General features: G+C 43.0%; 7 protein-coding genes across 49 annotated transcripts in view; all 7 read left to right on the top strand.

Moving 5' to 3' along the window:
- The window catches only part of LOC137189417 (protocadherin gamma-C5-like), a 316,496-nt gene that overhangs the window by 221,813 nt on the left and 66,775 nt on the right, over positions 1 to 27,908 (top strand). The window contains exon 1 of one of the 43 annotated variants that reach the window (XM_067599256.1): positions 12,840 to 15,483. The exons of 41 other annotated variants lie outside the window; for them this stretch is intronic. In XM_067599256.1, coding sequence (XP_067455357.1) covers positions 13,102 to 15,483 — 2,382 coding nt within the window. In that variant the 5' untranslated portion in view covers positions 12,840 to 13,101. Of the gene's footprint in view, positions 1 to 12,839; positions 15,484 to 15,882; positions 18,513 to 27,908 lie in introns of those variants that run through there. One more of the 43 variants, XM_067599234.1, reaches the window with a different exon arrangement.
- Positions 394 to 6,295, top strand: LOC137188841 (uncharacterized). Its single transcript, XM_067598421.1, has 2 exons — positions 394 to 3,141; positions 3,739 to 6,295. Exons 1-2 carry the CDS (start codon positions 742 to 744, stop codon positions 6,274 to 6,276), a joined length of 4,938 nt encoding a protein of 1,645 aa, XP_067454522.1. The 5' UTR covers positions 394 to 741; the 3' UTR covers positions 6,277 to 6,295.
- Positions 6,620 to 9,427, top strand: LOC137188843 (protocadherin gamma-A11-like). The gene has a single exon (XM_067598422.1). The coding sequence runs from the start codon at positions 7,016 to 7,018 to the stop codon at positions 9,425 to 9,427; it is 2,412 nt and encodes an 803-aa protein (XP_067454523.1). The 5' UTR covers positions 6,620 to 7,015.
- On the top strand, positions 9,959 to 12,514 carry LOC137188844 (protocadherin gamma-A11-like). Its single transcript, XM_067598423.1, has one exon. It carries the CDS (start codon positions 10,079 to 10,081, stop codon positions 12,512 to 12,514), a length of 2,436 nt encoding a protein of 811 aa, XP_067454524.1. The 5' UTR covers positions 9,959 to 10,078.
- On the top strand, positions 18,595 to 21,832 carry LOC137188765 (protocadherin gamma-A2-like). Its single transcript, XM_067598365.1, has one exon. The coding sequence runs from the start codon at positions 19,145 to 19,147 to the stop codon at positions 21,545 to 21,547; it is 2,403 nt and encodes an 800-aa protein (XP_067454466.1). The 5' UTR covers positions 18,595 to 19,144; the 3' UTR covers positions 21,548 to 21,832.
- LOC137188845 (protocadherin gamma-A11-like) lies at positions 21,905 to 24,563 on the top strand. The gene has a single exon (XM_067598424.1). It carries the CDS (start codon positions 22,158 to 22,160, stop codon positions 24,561 to 24,563), a length of 2,406 nt encoding a protein of 801 aa, XP_067454525.1. The 5' UTR covers positions 21,905 to 22,157.
- LOC137189424 (protocadherin beta-16-like) lies at positions 24,860 to 27,775 on the top strand. The gene has a single exon (XM_067599283.1). The coding sequence runs from the start codon at positions 25,283 to 25,285 to the stop codon at positions 27,773 to 27,775; it is 2,493 nt and encodes an 830-aa protein (XP_067455384.1). The 5' UTR covers positions 24,860 to 25,282.

The raw sequence follows: 27,908 nt of genomic DNA on the forward strand, positions 1-27,908 counted from the left end.
GGACAGTCTAAGATGTTTCTTCTCAGTGGTCAGTTTTTCATCTAAACTGCCAAAATGATTGTTAATTAAAGACAATATAAAAATGTAGGAAGTTCGATGGTATCCTTTTTTCCTCCAATTTCCTTGTAAGAAAAATTATTATTTTTGCAAACAATCTCATCTAATTTCGTCATTAGAAATTGATTATTCAGTTAGAAATCATTTCCAAGATAATATTTTAGGATTTAACTGTTTCTGAATATCTCAACAGGACACGTTTTCTTTTTTCTAATACTAAATAACTACATAGTACTTATTAACCCCAACAACTGGACTCACAATCCATTTATTTTTACATAATATAATTGTCATTGAATCGTTTTATTATTTCAAAAGTAAGTTGTTGCTCCTGAATCACATAACATGGCGAGAACTATCACTTTTGTAATGACTGTAACTCGTATTTCTTCATATTGAACCTCCTACTTCATAGTGTAGTTTTCTGCAGTGCAAGTGTTTGGACTCTCAGGGCCGCTGTTGACCAATGTAGAGCCTTCCCCCGTCATTTTGTTAAATTCAGCAGAGAAAGAGCCACACATACAGTACACCAGCGTCGATGCCGGAGATATCCGCGCTGCGATTCATTTATTTCTGATTCAAGAAACACGGAGCTAATCATTCTCTGGAACACTTTGGATTAGAGCGACCTTAACACTTTGGAATACGGTACTCTTGTCATCTGCAGTATTTGTGGAGGATAAAATGTCGGACAGAGCAATGAGACGGCAAGTACTATTGTTCATCTCGATGTTTTCCCTCAGCTCAGTGCTCGGGCAGATCACCTACTCCATACCCGAAGAAATGTCAAGAGGCTCTTTCGTTGGTAACATAGCGCAGGATTTAGGGCTAGACGTCAAAAGACTGAGGTCAGGTAAAGCTCGCATATATACAGAGGACAATGCAGAATACATCGAGTTGAATAAAGAAAGAGGAGTCCTGCTTGTTAAAGAGAGAATCGACAGAGAGGCGCTCTGCGGACAGACAACACCTTGCGCTTTACATCTTCAAATTACATTGGAGGATCCTATTGAATTCTATACAGTTACAGTCGAAATTAATGACATTAACGATAATGCACCCAGCTTTAAAAAGGATGAGATGAAATTTAGGATTAGTGAGTCGGCTGTGATTGGTGCAAAATTTGTGCTAGAAAGAGCTATGGATCTAGATGTTGGTGTGAACGGATTGCAGGGTTATTCGTTAAAGCCTACAGATAACTTTCATCTAAAACTACAAAATCAGCAAGATGGGGGTAAGAAGGTGGAGATGGTTTTGCAAAAACATCTGGATAGAGAGGCGCAAGAGGACCTGTCTTTAACACTTACAGCTACTGATGGTGGTGATCCACAGCTGTCGGGAACAATGCGAATAGAGATTTCAGTGCTAGATGCTAATGACAATGCCCCAGTATTTATGCAGGAAGTATATAAGGTTACCATAATGGAGACTGCTCCAAAGGGCACGATTTTGAGTACCGTTAGTGCTGCGGATGCAGATCAAGGTTCAAATGGAAAAGTGTCATATTCAATAACAAACACGCAGGATGATGTCCCTGTTTTGTTTCAAATCGACGAACAAAATGGTGTGGTAGCTTTAACTGGAAACCTGGATTATGAAAAGGCACAGCACTACGAAATACACGTACAAGCTAGTGATGATGGAGGACTAACAGATTCTTGTAAGATTATTGTTGAGGTGACCGATACTAACGATAATCCACCTTCTATTAATATTATGTCTAAAACTAATTCAATATCAGAAAAATCTACGCCAGGAACTGTGGTAACTATATTTAATGTTCAAGATCCAGACTCTGGAGAAAATGGCAAAGTCTCATGTAATATCGAAGAACACAAGCCATTTGTGATGAAAACAACGTCGAAAAAATTCTTTAGCTTAGTAACAGACAGTGATTTAGACAGAGAGATAGCCTCTGAGTATAATATAACTGTGACCTGCTCTGATGAGGGAGTGCCGTCCCTCTCCAGCAGCGTCACTCTCACCTTACAGATCTCTGATGTGAATGATAATGCGCCTGTCTTTGAGAGGAGCTCATATGAGGCCTACATTGTGGAAAACAACGCACCAGGCCTCTCTATATTCACAGTGAAAGCCAGAGATGCTGACTGGAACCAGAATGCCCGTGTTTCTTACATACTGGAGGACTCCTCTGTTAACGGAGTGCCAGTCTCCTCATATGTGTCCGTTAGTGCTGATAGTGGAGTCATCCATGCAGTTCGCTCTTTTGACTATGAGCAGATCAAAGATTTCCAGTTCCGTGTCAAAGCGCAAGATGGAGGTTCCCCTCCACTCAGTAGCAATGTGACAGTGAAAATATTGATCCAAGACCAGAACGACAACCCCCCTCAGGTTCTGTACCCAGTCCAGACTGGTGGCTCTCTGGTGGCTGAAATGGTGCCACGTTCAGCAGAAGTGGGCTATCTGGTCACTAAAGTGGTGGCTGTTGATGTGGACTCTGGACAGAATGCCTGGCTCTCCTATAAACTGCAGAAAGCCACAGACAGGGCGCTGTTTGAAGTGGGCTTACAGAATGGAGAAATAAGAACTATCCGCCAGGTGACTGATAAAGATGCTGTGAAACAAAGACTGACTGTTATAGTGGAGGACAACGGGCAGCCCTCTCGTTCAGCTACAGTCATTGTTAACGTGGCGGTGGCGGACAGCTTCCCTGAAGTGCTGTCAGAGTTCACTGACTTTACACACGACAAGGAGTACAATGACAACCTGACTTTTTACTTAGTGTTGGCTCTGGCTGTAGTTTCCTTCCTCTTCATCACGTGTTTAGTGGTTATTATATCAGTGAAAATCTACAGATGGAGACAGTCTCGCATCCTGTATCACTCCAATCTCCCTGTGATTCCATATTATCCACCACGTTACTCAGACACTTTGGGGACAGGGACTCTCCAACACGTGTACAATTACGAGGTGTGCAGGACGACTGACTCCAGAAAGAGTGACTGTAAGTTCGGCAGAGCTGGTAGTCAGAACGTGCTGATAATGGACCCCAGTTCTACAGGGACGATGCAGCGGATACAGAATGAAAAGAGCATCCTGGATGAACCAGACTCTCCTCTAGAGGTTAGAAAACTGCAACAATCAAATGTTTAATTTGAATGCAATATACTGTATATAGTGGTCAACGTTTTATATGCTACAACGTTCCCATTCAGCACCATGGGCAGCGACACTTGTCACTGCTAACTCCAGTCAATGTACTCATATGTTTTGTTTTTATTTTTATTTTTGGCTTAATCTCTTCTATTCATATATTCAAATTGAAAAACATTGCTTTCTGAATTAACACATTCAAATGTGTTACTAAACCACCTGAGAACAATATTATTGAAGTACATATTTCGTGAAATATCAGTATGCCAAATCGACGGCCACATTTTCTCTGGTTGCAGTTTCGCTTGATTACCAGTGTGTCTGTCCACTATACTTGTTTTCTGTGATATTGCTTGTTGTAATTTGTATTTTCAACTCAAAGGGTCGCTGTCGGCAAGCTTGTTGCGATTTGACTAGATGCTTTTTTCTGTCTGTATCCTTCCTTATGATCCTCCCCTTCGTGTCGATGTGTTTGACATAATCAGAGAAAGGCAGAATGCATAGTCCGCGCTCATAAGAAGCGCTGCGAGGAATGGTATAACTGGATTGTTTTGCTTTCCATAGTAGGAGTGTGGATTATTTTTTTGTTTCTACCTTCGGGCTGACTGCATCGGGATTGTTTTTTTTAATGGTGTTGGAAACGAAACGACATCGAATAGAACAATGAGACGGCAAGTACTGTTGTTTTTCTCGGTCCTCTGTCTCAGCTCAGCGCTCGGACAGGTCAGCTATTCCATTCCCGAAGAAATGGCGAAAGGCTCTGTAGTGGGGAACATAGCGCATGATTTAGGTATAGATCTTAAAAGGCTAAAATCAGGTAAAGCTCGTGTCTACACGGGGAGCAGTGTAGAATACATCGGGCTGAATAAAGAAAGGGGAGTCCTCCTTATCCAGGAGAGGATAGACAGAGAGGCTTTATGTGGAGAGACGACGCCTTGTGCTTTACATTTCCAGTTAATTCTGGAAAATCCAATGGAACTGTTTCGTGTAACAGTGGAGGTTACCGATATAAACGATAACACCCCCAGTTTTACAAATACAGAAAAACGCTTTGAAATTAGTGAGTCCGCTGTAATAGGATCGAAATTCATACTGGAGAAAGCTATTGATTCCGACATTGGGATAAATGGCTTACAACAATACTCACTTACTCCAACTGATAACTTTGTATTAAAACTAGAAAATCAGGCCGATGGAAGCAAAAAGGTAGAAATGGTTCTGCAGAAGCCACTAGATCGAGAGAAGCAGGAATATATATCCCTTTTGTTAACTGCTATAGATGGAGGAGAGCCGCAGTTGTCAGGGACAATGCAGATATTTGTTACCGTATTAGATGCGAACGACAACGCTCCTACATTCGCTAAACCTCTGTACAGGGCAAAAATACTGGAAAATTCTTCCAAGGGCACCAGCGTAACGACTGTAAGTGCATCTGATAAAGACATTGGCTCGAACGGAGAAATGTCATATTTGATATCTACCAGCAAACGCCTTTTATCTGAACTTTTTCAGATTAATTCGAGAACTGGTGAAATTATCTTAGTCGGTGAAATAGATTATGAAAAGGCGAACACTTATCAAATGGATATTGAAGTTGTAGACAAAGGGGGGCTCTCTGATTCTACTAAGGTAGTAGTTGATGTTATTGATATAAATGACAACAATCCGTACATAAACGTTGTTTCTAAATCTGAATCCATATTAGAGGACTCACCTCCAAACACTGTTATAGCTATGTTAAGTGTAAATGATCCAGATTCAGAGAATAATGGGAAGGTGGAGTGTAATATAGATGATAACATTCCCTTCAAAATACATACTACATTAAATGGATTTTATACGTTAGTTACGGACATCGCTTTAGACAGAGAGAGAGCCTCTCAGTATAATATAACTGTGACCTGCTCTGATGAGGGAGTGCCCTCCCTCTCCAGCAGCGTCACTCTCACCTTACAGATTTCTGATGTGAATGATAACGCGCCTGTCTTTGAGAGGAGCTCATATGAGGCCTACATTGTAGAAAACAACACACCAGGCCTCTCTATATTCACAGTGAAAGCCAGAGACGCTGATTGGAACCAGAATGCCCGTGTTTCCTACATACTGGAGGACACCTCTCTTAACGGAGTGCCAGTCTCCTCATATGTGTCCGTTAGTGCTGATAGTGGAGTCATCCATGCAGTTCGCTCTTTTGACTACGAGCAGATCAAAGATTTCCAGCTCCGCGTCAAAGCGCAGGATGGAGGTTCCCCTCCACTCAGTAGCAATGTGACAGTGAAAATAATGATCCAAGACCAGAACGACAACCCCCCTCAGGTTCTGTACCCAGTCCAAACTGGTGGCTCTCTGGTGGCTGAAATGGTGCCTCGTTCAGCGGATGTGGGCTATCTGGTCACTAAAGTGGTGGCTGTTGATGTGGACTCTGGACAGAATGCCTGGCTCTCCTATAAACTGCAGAAAGCCACAGACAGGGCGCTGTTTGAAGTGGGCTTACAGAATGGAGAAATAAGAACTATCCGCCAGGTGACTGATAAAGATGCTGTGAAACAAAGACTGACTGTTATAGTGGAGGACAACGGGCAGCCCTCTCGTTCAGCTACAGTCATTGTTAACGTGGCGGTGGCGGACAGCTTCCCTGAAGTGCTGTCAGAGTTCACTGACTTTACACACGACAAGGAGTACAATGACAACCTGACTTTTTACTTAGTGTTGGCTCTGGCTGTAGTTTCCTTCCTCTTCATCACGTGTTTAGTGGTTATTATATCAGTGAAAATCTACAGATGGAGACAGTCTCGCATCCTGTATCACTCCAATCTCCCTGTGATTCCATATTATCCACCACGTTACTCAGACACTTTGGGGACAGGGACTCTCCAACATGTGTACAATTACGAGGTGTGCAGGACGACTGACTCCAGAAAGAGTGACTGTAAGTTCGGCAGAGCTGGTAGTCAGAACGTGTTGATAATGGACCCCAGTTCTACAGGGACGATGCAGCGGATACAGAATGAAAAGAGCATCCTGGATGAACCAGACTCTCCTCTAGAGGTTGGTCATTTGGGATACATTTCAGTTGTAAAATGTTTGCTTGTACTATGCCACTGATACATTTGTTGACGGTCGCCATTCATCAATACTGTGCAATCAGCACCATGGACAGAGACACTGGTTTCCCACCGTCTTGTTTGAATTACCGTAGTTAATTCTACTGAGTGTGTTTGTGTTTCTATCTATCTATCTATCTATCTATCTATCTATCTATCTATCTATCCATCTATCCATCCATCCATCCATCCATCCATCCATCCATCCATCCATCCATCCATCCATCCATCCATCCATCCATCCATCTATCCATCTATCTATCTATCTATCTATCTAGCTATCTATCTAGCTATCTAGCTATCTATCTATCTATCTATCTATCTAATACATAGCATTTGTATTATTTACATAGCATGTAAAAGTTGCTCATTTTCGTGGCACATGATGAAAAAAATTGCAGTCTTTCGTAAAGTGTTTTTCCTCCCGGTGTTTTTTGTAGTTCATTACTGTGTACTCTTAGGGCCGCTGTTGGCCAGTGAGTTGATATTTCATGGAAGGTTTAGTGGAAACCTCCCCCAACATCATGGTATCAGAGAGAGAAAGACAGACACGGCGTTACAACGTCAGGAGGCAATATCTCAGCATACACTAAAGCGACGACAGAGCAGAAGTCCCCCTTTTTTATCGATGTGGATTATTATGGAGTAATACTAAATACGAGCTTTACACTAAACAGAACGGACCATACATTTCCAGTCACTGTGGGACATAATTCGATCTATTAAAGTGTGCGAGGAAAATGTCGGACAGAACAATGAGACGGCAAGTACTGTTGTTTTCCTTGGCTCTTTATATCAGTTCAGTGCTCGGCCAAGTCAGCTACTCCATCCCTGAGGAAATGCCTAGTGGCTCTTTAGTCGGTAATATTGCTCAGGATTTAGGTTTAGATATAAAACGTCTGAAATCAGGAAAAGCTCGGGTTTATACAGGAGACAGTGCGGGATACATCGAGCTAAATAAAGAACGGGGGGTCCTCCTCATCAAAGACAGAATAGACAGAGAAGCGATTTGCAGACAGACTACACCTTGTGCTTTACATTTTCAGATCATTTTGGAGAGCCCCATGGAGTTCTACAGTATCACAGTCGAGATTACAGATATCAATGACAATCCTCCGACCTTTGAAAAAACTGAAGTCAGTTTTAAAATCAGCGAATCTGCTGTTATTGGAGCAAAATTTGTATTAGACAGAGCAATAGATCCAGATGTCGGCAAAAATGGTCTTCAAAAATACGAGCTTAAACCTACCGATAATTTCGCACTTAAACGAGACAGTCAGGGTGATGGAACAGAAAAGGTTGAAATGGTTTTACAGAAATCTCTCGACAGAGAGCAAGAAGAGCTGATATCTTTAGTTTTAACAGCATTTGATGGAGGAGAACCGCAGATGTCAGGAACAATTCGGATTTTCATCACAGTGTTAGATGTCAATGACAATGCGCCTGTTTTTTCACAGTCCACTTACACGGCCACTGTGTTTGAAAACGCATCAGAAGGGACGGTTGTCACCAGCGTTACTGCCTCAGATGCAGATTATGGGACGAATGGTAGAATAAAATATTCCATTACAAACAGTTTAGATCAAGCCCATGTGCTGTTTCGGATTAACGAAACCAGCGGTGAAATTAGATTGATTGGAAATATTGATTATGAAAAAGCACGCAATTACCATATTAACATACGTGCAAGTGATGATGGTGGACTTACAGATTCATGTAAAGTTATAGTTGAAGTGGTGGACATGAACGACAACAAACCAGCGATTAATATTATGTCAAAGTCAAACATGATATCTGAACACTCTAAGCCAAACACTGTTGTAGCAATGATGAACGTTCAAGACCCAGATTCAAATGAAAACGGTAAAGTCCACTGTTTCATTACTGATAACACTCCTTTGACTATAATTTCAACAACAAATAATTTCTATAGCTTAGTGACAGACAGTGATCTGGACAGGGAGAGAGCCTCTCAATATAATATAACTGTGACCTGCTCTGATGAGGGAGTGCCCTCCCTCTCCAGTAGTGTCACTCTCACCTTACAGATCTCTGATGTGAATGATAACGCGCCTGTCTTTGAGAGGAGCTCATATGAGGCCTACATTGTAGAAAACAACACACCAGGCCTCTCTATATTCACAATGAAAGCCAGAGACGCTGACTGGAACCAGAATGCCCGTGTTTCTTACATACTGGAGGACTCCTCTGTTAACGGAGTGCCAGTCTCCTCATATGTGTCCGTTAGTGCTGATAGTGGAGTCATCCATGCAGTTCGCTCTTTTGATTACGAGCAGATCAAAGATTTCCAGTTCCGCGTCAAAGCGCAGGATGGAGGCTCCCCTCCACTCAGTAGCAATGTGACTGTGAAAATAATGATCCAAGACCAGAACGACAACCCCCCTCAGATTCTGTATCCAGTCCAGACTGGTGGCTCTCTGGTGGCTGAAATGGTGCCTCGTTCAGCAGAAGTGGGCTATCTGGTCACTAAAGTGGTGGCTGTTGATGTGGACTCTGGACAGAATGCCTGGCTCTCCTATAAACTGCAGAAAGCCACAGACAGGGCGCTGTTTGAAGTGGGCTTACAGAATGGAGAAATAAGAACTATCCGCCAGGTGACTGATAAAGATGCTGTGAAACAAAGACTGACTGTTATAGTGGAGGACAACGGGCAGCCCTCTCGTTCAGCTACAGTCATTGTTAACGTGGCGGTGGCGGACAGCTTCCCTGAAGTGCTGTCAGAGTTCACTGACTTTACACACGACAAGGAGTACAATGACAACCTGACTTTTTACTTAGTGTTGGCTCTGGCTGTAGTTTCCTTCCTCTTCATCACGTGTTTAGTGGTTATTATATCAGTGAAAATCTACAGATGGAGGCAGTCTCGCATCCTGTATCACTCCAATCTCCCTGTGATTCCATATTATCCACCACGTTACTCAGACACTTTGGGGACAGGGACTCTCCAACACGTGTACAATTACGAGGTGTGCAGGACGACTGACTCCAGAAAGAGTGACTGTAAGTTCGGCAGAGCTGGTAGTCAGAACGTGTTGATAATGGACCCCAGTTCTACAGGGACGATGCAGCGGATACAGAATGAAAAGAGCATCCTGGATGAACCAGACTCTCCTCTAGAGGTTAGACTGTAATGCTTACATTGAATACTTACACTTTCGAAATGATTGTATATCTGTTTAGTGGTTTTTATCTTTTGTTATTGTTCGATACAAATCCTTGTATTGTTTGTTTTGGTGTCACAGAGCTGCGGTGGACAATAGAAGTGTTCAAGCAAAGATTTACGTTTTGCTCACCTTTGTAATTGAATATTATCCTTTTTGTTCAAAATCTTACTTAGACTAGCCATATACTACTACTACTACTACTACTACTAATAATAATAATAATAATAATAATAATAATAATAATAATAATAATAATAATAATAATAATAATCATGACTATTATTATTATTTTTTGGTTCATTTCTCCATAACCCACCACATTTCACATCTCCTTACCCCAAAGTTTGCTGTTTGGTATTTTGAACAGAAAGGGCCGCTATCGGCCAGAGTGTGGCAGTCTTCGATAGGGCTGGCAACTGTACCTCCCCCTTAGATTCTGACATAGTAGACAATAAAACACGCACCAACTGCCTGCCTCCGTTAAACGGAAAACTGTCCACGGACATGGAAAGCTGCTATTTTTGTTGAACATTTCTTTGCGATACGTTCGGATATTTCAACGACATTCATGTGGATTACAGTTTTATTGGAACGACACTGGAATATCCCGATAAAACGATGAAACGGCAAGTACTGTTGTTCATCTTGGCTCTTTTTCTCACCGCCGTGTTCGGGCAGGTCAGCTACTCCATCCCTGAGGAAATGGAGAAAGGCTCTTTAGTCTGTAATGTAGCTCAAGATTTAGGTTTAGATTTGAAAAGGCTCAAATCAGGAAGAGCTCGTATTCATTCGGGAGACAGTGCAGAATATATCGAGCTGAATAAAGAAAAGGGAGTCCTCCTCATCAAAGAGAGAATAGACAGAGAGACGTTGTGCGGGGAAACGACGCCCTGTGCTTTACATTTACAGATGATTCTGGAAAATCCGATGGAATTGTTTCGCATAACAATCGAAATCACAGATATAAATGACAATGCTCCCAGCTTTACATCCAGCGAGAAACGTCTTGAAATCAGCGAGTCAGCCGTCATTGGGTCTAAATTTGTACTGGAGAAAGCCATCGATGCTGACATTGGTACAAATAGTCTTCAAAGCTATTCGCTCAATCCAACAAACAATTTTGCATTAAAACTAGAAAACCAAGCAGACGGAAGTAAAAAGGTAGAAATGGTTTTACAGAAACCTCTTGATCGAGAACAACAGGAGCAGATATCACTGTTATTAACTGCTCTAGATGGCGGACAGCCGCGTATGTCTGGTACAATGCAGATAACTGTTCACGTGTTAGATGCAAACGACAATGCTCCGGTTTTCACTAAGTCAGTATACAAGGCAACTATAACCGAGAATTCTCCGAGGGGAACCAGTGTTATAACTGTTCGTGCATCTGACAGAGATGGAGGCTCTAATGGAGAAATATCATATGCAATCTCAAATAGCAAGCGTCGATTATCCGACCTATTTCAGGTCGATAGAAAAACAGGAGAGGTTATCTTGATCGGTGAAATAGATTATGAGAAAGCGAAGCTCTTCCAAATAGATATTGAGGCTATAGATAATGGAGGACTCTCAGATTCCAGTAAGATCCTGATTGAAGTCATTGATGTAAATGACAACAGTCCTCAAATGAAAATACTTTCTAAATCAGACAGCATTTTAGAAGACTCTCCTGAGAATACTGTCATTTCTATGCTAAGCGTAAATGACCCCGACTCTGAGAAGAATGGAGAGGTCAAATGTAGTATTAATGACGACATTCCTTTTAAAATACAAAACACTATGAATGGATTTTATAGTTTAGTTACAGAGGTAGCTTTGGATAGAGAACTCGCGTCCCAATATGATATAACCGTGACCTGCTCTGATGAGGGAGTGCCCTCCCTCTCCAGCAGCGTCACTCTCACCTTACAGATCTCTGATGTGAATGATAACGCGCCTGTCTTTGAGAGGAGCTCATATGAGGCCTACATTGTAGAAAACAACACACCAGGGCTCTCTATATTCACAGTGAAAGCCAGAGACGCTGACTGGAACCAGAATGCCCGTGTTTCCTACATACTGGAGGACTCCTCTGTTAACGGAGTGCCAGTCTCCTCATATGTGTCCGTTAGTGCTGATAGTGGAGTCATCCATGCAGTTCGCTCTTTTGACTACGAGCAGATCAAAGATTTCCAGCTCCGCGTCAAAGCGCAGGATGGAGGCTCCCCTCCACTCAGTAGCAACGTGACTGTTAAAATAATGATCCAGGACCAGAACGACAACCCCCCTCAGGTTCTGTACCCAGTCCAGACTGGCGGCTCTCTGGTGGCTGAAATGGTGCCACGTTCAGCAGATGTGGGCTATCTGGTCACTAAAGTGGTGGCTGTTGATGTGGACTCTGGACAGAATGCCTGGCTCTCCTATAAGCTGCAGAAAGCCACAGACAGGGCGCTGTTTGAAGTGGGCTTACAGAATGGAGAAATAAGAACTATCCGCCAGGTGACTGATAAAGATGCTGTGAAACAAAGACTGACTGTTATAGTGGAGGACAACGGGCAGCCCTCTCGTTCAGCTACAGTCATTGTTAACGTGGCGGTGGCGGACAGCTTCCCTGAAGTGCTGTCAGAGTTCACTGACTTTACACACGACAAGGAGTACAATGACAACCTGACTTTTTACTTAGTGTTGGCTCTGGCTGTAGTTTCCTTCCTCTTCATCACGTGTTTAGTGGTTATTATATCAGTCAAAATCTACAGATGGAGACAGTCTCGCATCCTGTATCACTCCAATCTCCCTGTGATTCCATATTATCCACCACGTTACTCAGACACTTTGGGGACAGGGACTCTCCAACATGTGTACAATTACGAGGTGTGCAGGACGACTGACTCCAGAAAGAGTGACTGTAAGTTCGGCAGAGCTGGTAGTCAGAACGTGCTGATAATGGACCCCAGTTCTACAGGGACGATGCAGCGGATACAGAATGAAAAGAGCATCCTGGATGAACCAGACTCTCCTCTAGAGGTTGGTCATATGGGTTTAATTTCTGTCGGAAAGTGTTGTTGTGCGGTGTGACACCGACAATCGTCATTTAGACGCAATTTCAGCACTTTGGATAGCGACAATCACAGTTCCACATTGTCCCCTTTGTATACTCCCTCTGCATGTCCCTTTTCCTTCTCTCTGTGTAGTAGCCTCTTTTGTCCAGTATTCCAATCCTAATCTCATATGACTGAGTCCCTATAGGAGTTGTTTATTTATTATGTTTTTATTCACTTTTTTTTTAAATTGACAAGTTGGGCAGGCTCTATTTAAAATGCTTATTCTGTTTCTGACTATATTTGAATTTACATGGCAGTATTGCGTTTTTTCTTATGCACTTTCACAATTTGAACTCATCGGGCCGCTGTTGCCTAGTGTGTTGCAGTTGTGAATTACTTTTACAACAGATCCTCCCTCTCATCGTCCTAACATATTACTGAGGCACAGTCTCAGACGTAGAATGCACACCTCGGATATCAGACCATACTATTGACGGACATCTCAAGCTTGAACTCTGTTTTTTACATGTGGATTAAAACATTTTACATGTGGCGAAATCTTACTCGTTAAACGGAATAAAACACGCTAGCTGCGGTGCAACGGAAGTGTGGGACAGAACAATGAAACGGCAAGTATTGTTGTTTTTCTCGGTCGTCTGCCTCCGCTCTGTGATCGGGCAGGTCAGCTACTCTATTCCGGAGGAAATGGCAAAAGGCTCTTTGGTCGGTAACATCGCACAAGATTTGGGTTTAGATGTAAAACGGCTCAAATCAGGTAAAGCTCGTATTTATACAGGAGACAGTTCTCAGTATATCGAGCTGAATAGAGAGCGAGGAGTCCTCCTTATCAAAGAAAAAATAGACCGCGAAGCGCTCTGCAGACAGACAACGCCTTGCGCTTTGCATTTTCAAATTACGTTAGAAAATCCATTGGAATTATTCCCGATTACTGTAGAAATCACCGATATTAATGATAATGTTCCAGTATTCCAGAAGGAGGAGAGAAGGTTCGAAATAAGCGAGTCTGCAGTCATCGGCTCTAAATTCATGCTAGAGAAAGCGATTGACTCTGATATAGGACTCAATGGTCTTCAGAGATATACTCTAAAGCCGAGTGACAATTTTGTGCTTAAACTGCATAGTCAGTCTGATGGGAGCAAAAAAGTAGAAATGATTTTACAAAAGCCGTTGGACCGAGAGAAACAAGAACACATATCTTTAGTTTTGACAGCCGAGGATGGAGGAGAACCACAAATGACCGGAACAATGCAGATTCATGTTACTGTGTTGGATGTAAACGACAATGCCCCTGTTTTTAGTAAACCCGTGTACAAAGCAAGCATAACAGAAAACTCCGTAATAGGAACACTCGTTACTAAAGTGAGTGCTTCTGATGCAGACAAAGGCACAAATGGTGAGGTGACCTACGTAATCGGGAATAGCATGGATACTGTATCAAAGTTATTTCACATTAATAGCGAGGGCGATGTGATACTAAATGGTCTAATAGACTATGAAAAAGAAAGACATTATCACATCGATATAGAGGCGATTGATCAAGGCGGACTGTCGGATTCGAGTAAGATAGTAATTGATGTAATTGACGTGAACGACAATAGTCCGACTGTGAATATGATATCAACATCAGGCTCGGTGCCAGAGGATTCAGCCCACAAAACAGTAATAGCTTTAATGAGTGTAAATGACCCTGACTCTGAAACTAATGGGAAAGTCAGCTGTGTAATAAATGAAAATATCCCATTTGAAATTAAATTTACATCAAATAATTTCTATAGCATAGTGACAGACAGTGATTTGGACAGAGAGAGAGCCTCTGAGTACAATATTACAGTGACCTGCTCTGATGAGGGAGTGCCCTCCCTCTCCAGCAGCGTCACTCTCACCTTACAGATCTCTGACGTGAATGATAACGCGCCTGTCTTTGAGAGGAGCTCATATGAGGCCCACATTGTAGAAAACAACACACCAGGCCTCTCTGTATTCACAGTGAAAGCCAGAGACGCTGACTGGAACCAGAATGCCCGTGTTTCCTACATACTGGAGGACTCCTCTGTTAACGGAGTGCCAGTCTCCTCATATGTGTCCGTTAGTGCTGATAGTGGAATCATCCATGCAGTTCGCTCTTTTGACTACGAGCAGATCAAAGATTTCCAGTTCCGCGTCAAAGCGCAGGATGGAGGTTCCCCTCCACTCAGTAGTAATGTGACTGTGAAAATACTGATCCAGGACCAGAACGACAACCCCCCTCAGGTTCTGTACCCAGTCCAGACTGGTGGCTCTCTGGTGGCTGAAATGGTGCCTCGTTCAGCAGATGTGGGCTATCTGGTCACTAAAGTGGTGGCTGTTGATGTGGACTCTGGACAGAATGCCTGGCTCTCCTATAAACTGCAGAAAGCCACAGACAGGGCGCTGTTTGAAGTGGGCTTACAGAATGGAGAAATAAGAACTATCCGCCAGGTGACTGATAAAGATGCTGTGAAACAAAGACTGACTGTTATAGTGGAGGACAACGGGCAGCCCTCTCGTTCAGCTACAGTCATTGTTAACGTGGCGGTGGCGGACAGCTTCCCTGAAGTGCTGTCAGAGTTCACTGACTTTACACACGACAAGGAGTACAATGACAACCTGACTTTTTACTTAGTGTTGGCTCTGGCTGTAGTTTCCTTCCTCTTCATCACGTGTTTAGTGGTTATTATATCAGTGAAAATCTACAGATGGAGGCAGTCTCGCATCCTGTATCACTCCAATCTCCCTGTGATTCCATATTATCCACCACGTTACTCAGACACTTTGGGGACAGGGACTCTCCAACATGTGTACAATTACGAGGTGTGCAGGACGACTGACTCCAGAAAGAGTGACTGTAAGTTCGGCAGAGCTGGTAGTCAGAACGTGCTGATAATGGACCCCAGTTCTACAGGGACGATGCAGCGGATACAGAATGAAAAGAGCATCCTGGATGAACCAGACTCTCCTCTGGAGGTTAGACCGTTATAAAATGTGAACTCTCATTCTTTTGGTTTTGTTAACATTATTTACTATGTTATGCCTTAAATTACTGTCTCCTTAGTAAAATTGACCTCTTCATTTCAGCACCATAGACAGAGATACAGTTGGCTGAAAGAAGCGGTGATAGTTCACTGTCTCTGAACATGTATTGTACTTACTGCACTTGTGATAAAATGCATACCAACTTATTTTTTTAAATATTTATAACTGCAATTTTACCAAAAAACACCTATGTTTTTCCGAACATAAATGGTGAAATAGGAGTGGTTCAATCTTCATCAGTTCTTGCTTTTGAAAAAAGAGGGTTATTTTCAACACTCCTCCTGCAGTATTGCTTTTTGAACTCTTAGGGACGCTGTAGTCCAGCATGTTACTCTGTAAGAGTATCCACACCAGTGCATTTCCGTCTTAATACGCCAACGAAGAGAGGAGGATACAGATGGGGAAAATTAAGCGTTACAGTTGAGACTAAAACACTTATCTCGCTGGGACTATTTTCTTTCTTTATTGAGGAATATATGCCCTGACGTTCTGCTTTTTGCTGGGAGATATCTTTGACTCATTTTATCCCGAAGAAAACGTGTATGTCATCCTTTAACATAATAACAACGAGAACAATGAGACGGCAAGTACTGTTTTTCATCTCGTTCCTTTTTGTCAGTGCTGTGCTCGGGCAGGTCAGCTACTCCATTAACGAGGAAATGCCAGTTGGTTCCTTAGTCGGAAATGTAGCGGAGGATTTGGGTTTAGATGTGGAGAGACTAAAATCGCGCAACGCCCGTGTCTATTTCGGTGATAGCAGAGAATATATTGGCCTGAATAAAGACAGGGGAGCCCTGTTTATCAAAGAAAGAATAGACCGAGAGACGCTCTGCGGACAGACGATGCCTTGTGCTCTGCACTTTCAAATTATCTTAGAGAAACCCATCGAATTTTACAGGATAATAGTCGAGATCGTAGACATCAATGATAATCCCCCCACCTTTGAGAAAGGTGATATTAAATTCAAAATAAGCGAGTCTGCAGTGACAGGATCGAAATTTGATTTGGAAAGGGCGGTGGATTTAGATGTTGGAATTAATGGTCTTCAAACCTACCTCCTCGAACCGACTGATCATTTTGCTCTAAAATTACACAATCAAGCGGACGGCTCCAGGAATGTCGAGATGGTTTTAAAACAACCTCTTGACAGAGAGAAAAATGAGCATTTGTCTCTTGTGTTGACGGCCGTGGATGGAGGAGAACCTCAAATGTCTGGAACAATGCAGATTCTTATCACAGTGTTAGATGCCAATGATAATGCACCCGTTTTCACAAAGCCCGTATACAAAGCTACTGTTGCAGAAAATTCACCAAAAGGCACCGTTGTGACTACAGTTAGCGCATCAGATGCTGATCACGGATCGAATGGAAGAATATCGTACTCTATCAGAAACACGTTAGATGATGTCAGACATTTATTCGAAGTAAATGAACACACTGGCGTAATCAGATTGATTGGGAATATTGACTACGAAAAGTCTAGAAATTATCAAATAAATTTGCGTGCAAGTGACGATGGAGGACTGACGGACACTTGCAAAGTAATAGTCGAAATAATAGACGTAAACGATAATAGCCCAATGATAAACGTAATGTCTAAAACGAATATGATATCGGAGGATATCAAAAGCCATACTGTCGTAACAATAATTAACATTCAAGACTTAGATGACGGTGAGAATGGCAGAGTACAATGTACCTTAAATGAAAATATTCCGTTCTTATTGAAGTCTACTGAAAATAATTTCTATAGCCTTATGACAGACAGTGATTTAGACAGAGAGATAGCCTCTGAGTACAATATAACTGTTACCTGCTCTGATGAGGGAATGCCCTCCCTCTCCAGCAGCGTCACTCTCACCTTACAGATCTCTGATGTGAATGATAACGCGCCTGTCTTTGAGAGGAGCTCATATGAGGCCCACATTGTAGAAAACAACACACCAGGCCTCTCTATATTCACAGTGAAAGCCAGGGACGGTGACTGGAACCAGAATGCCCGTGTTTCTTACATACTGGAGGACTCCTCTGTTAACGGAGTGCCAGTCTCTTCATATGTGTCCGTTAGTGCTGATAGTGGAGTCATCCATGCAGTTCGCTCTTTTGACTACGAGCAGATCAAAGATTTCCAGTTCCGCGTCAAAGCGCAGGATGGAGGTTCCCCTCCACTCAGTAGCAATGTGACAGTGAAAATAATGATCCAGGACCAGAACGACAACCCTCCTCAGGTTCTGTACCCAGTCCAGACTGGTGGCTCTCTGGTGGCAGAAATGGTGCCTCGTTCAGCAGATGTGGGCTATCTGGTCACTAAAGTGGTGGCTGTTGATATGGACTCTGGACAGAATGCCTGGCTCTCCTATAAACTGCAGAAAGCCACAGACAAGGCACTGTTTGAAGTGGGCTTACAGAATGGAGAAATAAGAACTATCCGCCAGGTGACTGATAAAGATGCTGTGAAACAAAGACTGACTGTTATAGTGGAGGACAACGGGCAGCCCTCTCGTTCAGCTACAGTCATTGTTAACGTGGCGGTGGCGGACAGCTTCCCTGAAGTGCTGTCAGAGTTCACTGACTTTACACACGACAAGGAGTACAATGACAACCTGACTTTTTACTTAGTGTTGGCTCTAGCTGTAGTTTCCTTCCTCTTCATCACGTGTTTAGTGGTTATTATATCAGTGAAAATCTACAGATGGAGGCAGTCTCGCATCCTGTATCACTCCAATCTCCCTGTGATTCCTTATTATCCACCACGTTACTCAGACACTTTGGGGACAGGGACTCTCCAACACGTGTACAATTACGAGGTGTGCAGGACGACTGACTCCAGAAAGAGTGACTGTAAGTTCGGCAGAGCTGGTAGTCAGAACGTGCTGATAATGGACCCCAGTTCTACAGGGACGATGCAGCGGATACAGAATGAAAAGAGCATCCTGGATGAACCAGACTCCCCTCTAGAGGTTAGAAGGTTTCAAATCTGATAATCTTACTCACACTTCTATTATTTTTTCAGTGTTGTCATTTACAGCCAATATCGTTAAAGCACCTTGGACAGCGACACAACAGCCTCTTCTCTCTCCCCACTCCTGTCATTTCCTCATTTATCTAAAACGTTTTCTCCTTCGTTCACATCGCAGGTTGAGTGCCCTTATATTGGGGAAACATTTGTTGTCATTCCCTCGGGGAAAATGTTGTTTTATTTAACAATGCCACACCACCAATTGTTTTTACTGGATGATAATTTATTCCGTGCAAAAGAAGCAACAGCAGAGGTATGTGTTTCTTTTCTCTTTAACTCGTGTAGTTTCGTAGTGTGAACTCAGTGGGCCGCTGTTGACTAGCGTCTTGTCGTTTTAATTCATATTTATACTAGTCCATCCCCTGTCCTCTCACAAGGAAGAGGGACTCCGAAGCATAACGCACAGTCGACAGTGGATGAAACGCCACGCGAGGAGTATCAAAATGGAATAATTTTTTTCGCCAGTCGTCGAATATAATGATCGTTTTGCGTTTCTGATTCGTATCAGTAACGCAGATTGTAGAAGAGAGGAGAACACGTTTGTTTTGTTCGACGGAGGTGTCTGACAGAACAATGAGACGGCAAGTACTGTTGTTTTTCTCGGTCCTCTGCCTCAGTTCAGTGCTCGGCCAGGTCAGCTACTCAATTCCTGAGGAAATGGCCAAAGGCTCATTGGTCGGTAATATAGCTCAGGATTTAGGTTTAGATGTTAGACGCTTACAAGCGGGTAAAGCTCGTATTCACACGGGAGGCAGTGCAGAATATATTCAGCTCAACAAGGAAAAAGGACTCCTTATTATCAAAGAGAGAATAGATCGCGAAGCTCTCTGTGGCCAGACAACGCCTTGCGCTTTGCATTTTCAGATTGCCTTAGAAAACCCAATAGAAATATTCCCGGTTACTGTCGAAATCACAGATATTAATGACAATGCTCCCTTATTCGAACAGGAAGAGAGGAGGTTTGAAATAAGCGAGTCTGCAGTCGTCGGTTCTAAGTTCATGCTAGAGAAAGCAATAGACCCTGATATAGGACTGAATGGTCTTCAGAGCTATACACTGAAGCCAAATGATAATTTTGTACTTAAATTGCACAGTCAGTCTGATGGTGGTAAAAAGGTCGAACTGATTTTACAAAAACCTCTCGACAGGGAGAAACAGGAGTTTGCATCATTGTTGCTAACAGCTGTAGATGGAGGAGAACCGCAGAGGTCTGGGACAATGCAGATTCATATTACAGTATTAGATGCTAATGATAATGCTCCCGTTTTTACGCACACCGTTTACAAAGCAAGTGTAAAAGAAAACTCGCCCAGGGGAACACTCATTACCAAAGTGAGTGCTTCTGATGCAGACAAAGGCTCAAATGGAGAGGTTAGTTACGTCATCGGAAATAGCATGAGGAGCATCTCAAAATTATTCCACATTACTGAAGACGGAGATCTTATGTTAAATGGGTCTATTGATTATGAAAAAGCCAAAAAATATGAGATAGATATAGAGGCAGTTGACCGAGGAGGTCTATCTGATTCCAGCAAAGTGATCATTGATGTAGGTGACATTAATGACAATAGTCCCGTCATTAATATGATTTCAACATCAAATTCAATAGGAGAGGATTCGCGTTCCAACACGGTGGTAGCTGTAATGAGTGTAAATGATCCTGATTCTGAAGAAAATGGTAAAGTCCGATGTGCGATTAGTAAGAATACACCATTTTCAATTACATCTACATCTAATAATCTCTATAGCATTGTGACAGACAGTGATTTAGACAGAGAGAGAGCCTCTGAGTATAACATTACTGTGACCTGCTCTGATGAAGGAGTGCCCTCCCTCTCCAGCAGCGTCACTCTCACCTTACAGATCTCTGATGTGAATGATAACGCGCCTGTCTTTGAGAGGAGCTCATATGAGGCCTACATTCTAGAAAACAACACACCAGGCCTCTCTGTGTTCACAGTGAAAGCCAGAGACGCTGATTGGAACCAGAATGCCCGTGTTTCCTACATACTGGAGGACTCCTCTGTTAACGGAGTGCCAGTCTCCTCATATGTGTCCGTTAGTGCTGATAGTGGAGTCATCCATGCAGTTCGCTCTTTTGACTACGAGCAGATCAAAGATTTCCAGTTCCGCGTCAAAGCGCAGGACGGAGGCTCCCCTCCACTCAGTAGCAATGTGACTGTGAAAATACTGATCCAGGACCAGAACGACAACCCTCCTCAGATTCTGTACCCAGTCCAAACTGGTGGCTCTCTGGTGGCTGAAATGGTGCCTCGTTCAGCAGATGTGGGCTATCTGGTCACTAAAGTGGTGGCTGTTGATGTGGACTCTGGACAGAATGCCTGGCTCTCCTATAAACTGCAGAAAGCCACAGACAGGGCGCTGTTTGAAGTGGGCTTACAGAATGGAGAAATAAGAACTATCCGCCAGGTGACTGATAAAGATGCTGTGAAACAAAGACTGACTGTTATAGTGGAGGACAACGGGCAGCCCTCTCGTTCAGCTACAGTCATTGTTAACGTGGCGGTGGCGGACAGCTTCCCTGAAGTGCTGTCAGAGTTCACTGACTTTACGCACGACAAGGAGTACAATGACAACCTGACTTTTTACTTAGTGTTGGCTCTGGCTGTAGTTTCCTTCCTCTTCATCACGTGTTTAGTGGTTATTATATCCGTGAAAATCTACAGATGGAGACAGTCTCGCATCCTGTATCACTCCAATCTCCCTGTGATTCCATATTATCCACCACGTTACTCAGACACTTTGGGGACAGGGACTCTCCAACACGTGTACAATTACGAGGTGTGCAGAACGACTGACTCCAGAAAGAGTGACTGTAAGTTCGGCAGAGCTGGTAGTCAGAACGTGCTGATAATGGACCCCAGTTCTACAGGGACGATGCAACGGATGCAGAATGAAAAGAGCATCCTGGATGAACCAGACTCTCCTCTAGAGGTTAGAAGGTTTCAAATCTGATAATCAAACTCACACTTCTATTATTTTTTCAGTGTTGTCATTTACAGCCAATATCGTTAAAGCACCTTGGACAGCGACACAACAGCCTCTTCTCTCTCCCCACTCTTGTCATTTCCTCATTTATCTAAAACGTTTTCTCCTTCGTTCACATCGCAGGTTGAGTGCCCTTATATTGAGGAAACATTTGTTGTCATTCCCTCGGGGAAAATGTTGTTTTATTTAACAATGCCACACCACCAATTGTTTTTACTGGATGATAATTTATTCCGTGCAAAAGAAGCAACAGCAGAGGTATGTGTCTGTTTTTTATTTAACTCGTGTAGTTTCGTATTGTGAACTCAGTGGGCCGCTGTTGACTAGCGTCTTGTCGTTTTAATTCATATTTATACTAGTCCATCCCCTGTCCTCTCACAAGGAAGAGGGACTCCGAAGCATAACGCACAGTCGACAGTGGATGAAACGCCACGCGAGGAGTATCAAAATGGAATAATTTTTTCGCCAGTCGTCGGATATAATGATCGTTTTGCGTTTCTGATTCGTATCAGTAACGCAGATTGTAGAAGAGAGGAGAACACGTTTGTTTTGTTCGACGGAGGTGTCTGACAGAACAATGAGACGGCAAGTACTGTTGTTTTTCTCGGTCCTCTGCCTCAGTTCAGTGCTCGGCCAGGTCAGCTACTCAATTCCTGAGGAAATGGCCAAAGGCTCATTGGTCGGTAATATAGCTCAGGATTTAGGTTTAGATGTTAGACGCTTACAAGCGGGTAAAGCTCGTATTCACACGGGAGGCAGTGCAGAATATATTCAGCTCAACAAGGAAAAAGGACTCCTTATTATCAAAGAGAGAATAGATCGCGAAGCTCTCTGTGGCCAGACAACGCCTTGCGCTTTGCATTTTCAGATTGCCTTAGAAAATCCAATTGAAATATTCCCGGTTACTGTCGAAATCACAGATATTAATGACAATGCTCCCATATTCCAAAAGGACGAGAAGAAAATTGAAATAAGCGAGTCTGCAGTCATCGGTTCCAAGTTCATGCTAGAGAAAGCAATAGACCCTGATATAGGACTGAATGGTCTTCAGAGCTATACACTGAAGCCCAATGATAATTTTATGCTTAAATTGCACAGTCAATCCAATGGCGTCAAAAAGGTCGAAATGATTTTACAAAAACCTCTCGACAGGGAGAAACAGGAGTTTGCATCATTGTTGCTAACAGCTGTAGATGGAGGAGAACCGCAGAGGTCTGGGACAATGCAGATTCATATTACAGTATTAGATGCTAATGATAATGCTCCCGTTTTTACGCACACCGTTTACAAAGCAAGTGTAAAAGAAAACTCGCCCACGGGAACACTCATTACCAAAGTGAGTGCTTCTGATGCAGACAAAGGCTCAAATGGAGAGGTTAGTTACGTCATCGGAAATAGCATGAGGATCATCTCAGAATTATTCCACATTACTGACGACGGTCATATCATGTTAACTGGGCCTATTGATTACGAAAAGGCAAAAAGTTATGAACTTGATATAGAGGCAATTGACCAAGGAGGTCTATCTGATTCAAGCAAGGTGATCGTTGATGTAGGTGACACTAATGACAATAGTCCCATCATAAATATAATTTCATCATCAAATTCAATAGGAGAAGATTCGCGTTCTAACACAGTGGTGGCTGTAATGAGTGTAAATGATCCTGATTCTGAAGAAAATGGTAAAGTCCGATGTGCGATTAGTAAGAATACACCATTTTCAATTACATCTACATCTAATAATCTCTATAGCATCGTGACAGACAGTGATTTGGACAGAGAAAGAGCCTCTGAGTATAACATTACTGTGACTTGCTCTGATGAGGGAGTGCCCTCTCTCTCCAGCAGCGTCACTCTCACCTTACAGATCTCTGATGTGAATGATAACGCGCCTGTCTTTGAGAGGAGCTCATATGAGGCCCACATTGTAGAAAACAACACACCAGGCCTCTCTGTATTCACAGTGAAAGCCAGAGACGCTGACTGGAGCCAGAATGCCCGTGTTTCCTACATACTGGAGGACTCCTCTGTTAACGGAGTGCCAGTCTCCTCATATGTGTCCGTTAGTGCTGATAGTGGAGTCATCCATGCAGTTCGCTCCTTTGACTACGAGCAGATCAAAGACTTTCAGTTCCACGTCAAAGCGCAGGACGGAGGTTCCCCTCCACTCAGTAGCAATGTGACTGTGAAAATAATGATCCAGGACCAGAACGACAACCCCCCTCAGGTTCTGTACCCAGTCCAAACTGGTGGCTCTCTGGTGGCTGAAATGGTGCCTCGTTCAGCAGATGTGGGCTATCTGGTCACTAAAGTGGTGGCTGTTGATGCGGACTCTGGACAGAATGCCTGGCTCTCCTATAAACTGCAGAAAGCCACAGACAGGGCGCTGTTTGAAGTGGGCTTACAGAATGGAGAAATAAGAACTATCCGCCAGGTGACTGATAAAGATGCTGTGAAACAAAGACTGACTGTTATAGTGGAGGACAACGGGCAGCCCTCTCGTTCAGCTACAGTCATTGTTAACGTGGCGGTGGCGGACAGCTTCCCTGAAGTGCTGTCAGAGTTCACTGACTTTACACACGACAAGGAGTACAATGACAACCTGACTTTTTACTTAGTGTTGGCTCTGGCTGTAGTTTCCTTCCTCTTCATCACGTGTTTAGTGGTTATTATATCAGTGAAAATCTACAGATGGAGACAGTCTCGCATCCTGTATCACTCCAATCTCCCTGTGATTCCATATTATCCACCACGTTACTCAGACACTTTGGGGACAGGGACTCTCCAACACGTGTACAATTACGAGGTGTGCAGGACGACTGACTCCAGAAAGAGTGACTGTAAGTTTGGCAGAGCTGGTAGTCAGAATGTGCTGATAATGGACCCCAGTTCTACAGGGACGATGCAGCGGATACAGAATGAAAAGAGCATCCTGGATGAACCAGACTCTCCTCTAGAGGTTGGTTATTTGGGGTTCATTTAAGTTTTTAAGTGTATATACATGAAGTTATTAAAGGTCATCGTCCATAATCGGTGTACAATCAGCACCATGGACAGAGATACTGGTTGCAACATGACCCGCACTCTTCTTAATAGAGGCTAAATCTCATGTGATACTTATTATCAGTTAAAAATAGCCTTTTTGATGTCCACTCTTAACATTATTTCTAAGTTTCAGCACCAAGAATAGTTATAAATTGAAATAACTTTGTAATGAAAATCTTTCTGTCTCTTTCTAGATTCACTAACACCTCTGTGTAATAGGTTGTGTTGCAATTTTAATTCTATTCATTCTTTCAAAAATACGCTCACCCATCACCCTCTTAATGTAAACGCAAAGTCTCTCAGTAGGTTTGGTTTCTCTTACTATTTTTTTTCCAGACATTTTAACCCTATCTAAATCTTGTACTTATAAGGTTGGTATGAGCATTTTTCATGTAATTTTGACTTTGAACTCAAAGGGACGCTATTTACCAGTATGTGTCAGTTTTACAGCAGATGTGTAGTAGTACCTCCCACCATCTCCGTTTGTTTGAGCTATAGAAGCAAGAAGAGATGTGTGATAAAGGGGACCCAGAAGAACTCAAATAACGAGGCGTTGGATTACCATTTCGTTCTTAGGGCACTTTAATAACATTTTTTGACAACGGATTTATCATAAACAAACATAAAAGGGGACTGAAAGGTTTACAGAAGGAATTAATGACGATGTCGGACATAACAATGACACGGCAAGTACTATTGTTCATCTCGATCCTCTCCCTCAGCACAGTGCTCGGACAGGTCAGCTACTCAATTCCCGAGGAAATGGTGAAAGGCTCATTCGTTGGTAATATAGCTCAAGATTTAGGTTTAGATGTCAAAAGACTGAAATCCGGCAGGGCCCGTGTTTTCACTCGAGACAGCACAGCATACGTCGAGCTAAACAGGGAAAGGGGGATTCTGCTGCTCAAAGAAAGGATAGACAGAGAGGCGCTCTGTGGACAAATAACGCCTTGCGCTTTGCATTTTCAGATTTTATTGGAAAACCCGATGGAATTCTACAGTATCACTGTTGAAATCACAGATGTAAATGATAACTCTCCGACCTTTCTCACGAGCGTTGTCCAATTCAATATCAGCGAGTCTGCTCTTAGTGGCACTACATTCAGCTTAGATAGGGCGACCGATCTTGATGTGGGAGAAAATGGTTTAAAAACCTATGTCCTGAAACCAACTGATATATTTTCTCTTAAAATACATAATCAAGGAGATGGTAGTAAGAATGTCGAGATGGTTTTGAATGCACCGCTGGATAGGGAGAAAAATGAACACCTATCTTTAGTTCTGACGGCAGTGGATGGAGGCGAACCGCAGATGTCAGGAACAATGCAAATTCACATCACCGTTTTAGACGCTAATGACAATGCTCCTGTTTTCACACAGCCTATTTATAAAGCCTCCATAAGAGAAAATGCACCAGTCGGAACAGTCGTAATGACAGTTACTGCAACAGATGCAGATCATGGATCTAATGGTAGAATAACTTATTCAATTTCAAGTATGCTAGATCATGCCCGTGGAATGTTTGAAGTAAATAAGGAAAGTGGCGAGATCACCTTGAATGGAATACTTGACTATGAGAAGGCCAGAAATTTTCAGATTAATATTCGTGCAATTGATGATGGGGGACTGACTGGTTCTTGTAAACTGATAGTTGATGTCATAGACGTTAATGACAATCGCCCTGATATTCATATTATGTCTAAATCAAATATTATATCGGAAGACGCTAAACCTAACACTGTTGTGACAATGATAAATGTTGAAGATGCAGACTCGGGTGAAAATGGCAAAGTGCATTGCGTCATTAATGATGATAATAATTTCATCTTAAAGTCAACATCAGAGAAATTCTATAGTCTCGTGACAGACAGTGAATTAGACAGAGAAAAAGCCTCTGAGTATAATATTACGGTGACCTGCTCTGATGAGGGAGTGCCCTCCCTCTCCAGCAGCGTCACTCTCACCTTACAGATCTCTGATGTGAATGATAACGCGCCTGTTTTTGAGAGGAGCTCATATGATGCCTACATTGTAGAAAACAACACACCAGGCCTCTCTATATTCACAGTGAAAGCCAGAGACACTGACTGGAACCAGAATGCCCGTGTTTCTTACATACTGGAGGACTCTTCTGTTAACGGAGTGCCAGTCTCCTCATATGTGTCCGTTAGTGCTGATAGTGGAGTCATCCATGCAGTTCGCTCTTTTGACTACGAGCAGATCAAAGATTTCCAGTTCCGCGTCAAAGCGCAGGATGGAGGTTCCCCTCCACTCAGTAGTAATGTGACAGTGAAAATAATGATCCAGGACCAGAACGACAACCCTCCTCAGGTTCTGTACCCAGTCCAGACAGGTGGCTCTCTGGTGGCTGAAATGGTGCCTCGTTCAGCAGATGTGGGCTATCTGGTCACTAAAGTGGTGGCTGTTGATGTGGACTCTGGACAGAATGCCTGGCTCTCCTATAAGCTGCAGAAAGCCACAGACAGGGCGCTGTTTGAAGTGGGCTTACAGAATGGAGAAATAAGAACTATCCGCCAGGTGACTGATAAAGATGCTGTGAAACAAAGACTGACTGTTATAGTGGAGGACAACGGGCAGCCCTCTCGTTCAGCTACAGTCATTGTTAACGTGGCGGTGGCGGACAGCTTCCCTGAAGTGCTGTCAGAGTTCACTGACTTTACACACGACAAGGAGTACAATGACAACCTGACTTTTTACTTAGTGTTGGCTCTGGCTGTAGTTTCCTTCCTCTTCATCACGTGTTTAGTGGTTATTATATCAGTGAAAATCTACAGATGGAGACAGTCTCGCATCCTGTATCACTCCAATCTCCCTGTGATTCCATATTATCCACCACGTTACTCAGACACTTTGGGGACAGGGACTCTCCAACACGTGTACAATTACGAGGTGTGCAGGACGACTGACTCTAGAAAGAGTGACTGTAAGTTCGGCAGAGCTGGTAGTCAGAACGTGCTGATAATGGACCCCAGTTCTACAGGGACGATGCAACGGATGCAGAATGAAAAGAGCATCCTGGATGAACCAGACTCTCCTCTAGAGGTTAGAAAATGTCACATCACACACGCCCTCCCCTTTTTACCTCCCAATAACAAATGCTTTCATCAAATGCTACCGCATTTTCGGTAAATCGTTTGGTCTCGTCTTTTTCAGCACTATGGACAGCAACATGGGTATTTTTTTACATGCGTATTATTCAGTGTGACATCAAGGAAATGGTCAGTGTTCAAATCTATACTTTGAATACCATTGAGGATTTTGG

The sequence above is a fragment of the Thunnus thynnus genome, chromosome 9 (genome assembly GCF_963924715.1).
Source record: "Thunnus thynnus chromosome 9, fThuThy2.1, whole genome shotgun sequence".
NCBI lineage: Eukaryota > Metazoa > Chordata > Actinopteri > Scombriformes > Scombridae > Thunnus > Thunnus thynnus.

Excerpts from the sequence above, each read along its gene's own strand:
- LOC137188844 (XM_067598423.1), top strand. The coding sequence starts at position 10,079 with ATGAAACGGCAAGTACTGTTGTTCATCTTGGCTCTTTTTCTCACCGCC.
- LOC137188843 (XM_067598422.1), top strand. The coding sequence starts at position 7,016 with ATGTCGGACAGAACAATGAGACGGCAAGTACTGTTGTTTTCCTTGGCT.
- LOC137188845 (XM_067598424.1), top strand. The coding sequence starts at position 22,158 with ATGAGACGGCAAGTACTGTTGTTTTTCTCGGTCCTCTGCCTCAGTTCA.
- LOC137188841 (XM_067598421.1), top strand. The coding sequence starts at position 742 with ATGTCGGACAGAGCAATGAGACGGCAAGTACTATTGTTCATCTCGATG. Across the intron at positions 3,142-3,738 it reads AACCAGACTCTCCTCTAGAG|GAGTGTGGATTATTTTTTTG; the intron begins GTTAGAAAACTG and ends TTTCCATAGTAG.
- LOC137188765 (XM_067598365.1), top strand. The coding sequence starts at position 19,145 with ATGAGACGGCAAGTACTGTTGTTTTTCTCGGTCCTCTGCCTCAGTTCA.
- LOC137189424 (XM_067599283.1), top strand. The coding sequence starts at position 25,283 with ATGACGATGTCGGACATAACAATGACACGGCAAGTACTATTGTTCATC.